We start from the raw sequence: 1,054 nt of genomic DNA, 5'->3' as shown, positions 1-1,054 counted from the left end.
CCTGGAGGTGTTCAAGGCCAGGTTGGATGGGGCCCTGGGCAGCCTGGGCTGCTGTGAGATGGGGAGGTTGGTGGCCCTGCATGGCACAGGGGGGTTGGAGCTTCGTGATCTTTCAGGTCCCTTCCAACCCAAACCGTTCTGTGATTCTGTCATTCTGTGGGGATGGAGGCGGCTGCTGGAGCACGACAGTGATGGGGAGGGACGGGGTCTGGGCAGCGATGGGGGTCACTGGAGGAGGCTCGTCTCCTTTTGGCTGCTTCTCGCCGACATGCAGAATGGAAATTCCTTCTTTTTCCTTTCCAGTCCCTCTTTGAGCGGCAGGGCATGGCGGCCCACGCGGGGGTCCTGGCAGGAGCTGAGAAACCCCACGTGTCACTGCGCAAAGGGATCCCGAGGACCAAATCTGTAGGTAAGGCATGCGGGGGTCCCGGGGGGTCCCACACCCATGGGGAATTCAGCCCTCCCCATGAAAGTCTCAAAATGGGACCCCATGAATATCTCAAAATGGGATCCCATGAAGGTCTCAAAATGGGACCCCGTGAAGGTCTCAAAATGGGACCCCATAAAGATCTCAAAATGGGATCCTGTGAAGGTCTCAAAATGGGACCCCGTGAAGGTCTCAAAATGGGACCCCATGAAGATCTCAAAATGGGACCCCATGAAGGTCTCAAAATGGGACCCCGTAAAGGTCTCAAAATGGGACCCCATGAAGATCTGAAAATGGGACCCCATGAAGGTCTCAAAATGGGACCCCGTGAAGGTTTCAAAATGGGACCCCGTAAAGGTCTCAAAATGGGACCCCATGAAGATCTCAAAATGGGACCCCATGAAGGTCTCAAAATGGGACCCATGAAAGTCTCAAAATGGGACCCCATGAAAGTCTCAAAATGGGACCCCATAACATAAAGATCTCAAAATGGGACCCCGTGAAGGTCTCAAAATGGGATCGCTTTGGAACTTCTGCCCTGAGGACACTGGGGCTGCAGTGGTGGCAGGGAAGGGTGAAAGGGAGAGTCTGCAGAGCAGAGGATGTAGTGGGGGGAGGTGGGTGGGC

At 55.1% G+C, this 1,054-nt stretch overlaps 1 protein-coding gene across 1 annotated transcript in view; it reads left to right on the top strand.

Moving 5' to 3' along the window:
- The first annotated feature begins 281 nt into the window (after positions 1–281).
- Positions 282–1,054, top strand: part of LOC104917237 (SH3 and multiple ankyrin repeat domains protein 3-like) — a 22,377-nt gene continuing 21,604 nt past the window's right edge. Inside the window, exon 1 of the mRNA XM_010728429.3 lies at positions 282–409. Coding sequence (XP_010726731.2) covers positions 325–409 — 85 coding nt within the window. The 5' untranslated portion in view covers positions 282–324. The remainder of the gene's footprint in view (positions 410–1,054) is intronic.

Source organism: Meleagris gallopavo, unplaced genomic scaffold (assembly GCF_000146605.3).
Source record: "Meleagris gallopavo isolate NT-WF06-2002-E0010 breed Aviagen turkey brand Nicholas breeding stock unplaced genomic scaffold, Turkey_5.1 ChrUn_random_7180001957802, whole genome shotgun sequence".
Taxonomy (NCBI): domain Eukaryota; kingdom Metazoa; phylum Chordata; class Aves; order Galliformes; family Phasianidae; genus Meleagris; species Meleagris gallopavo.
The sequence above is the reverse complement of the archived record's forward strand: the minus strand, read 5'-3'. Positions and strand labels throughout refer to the sequence as shown.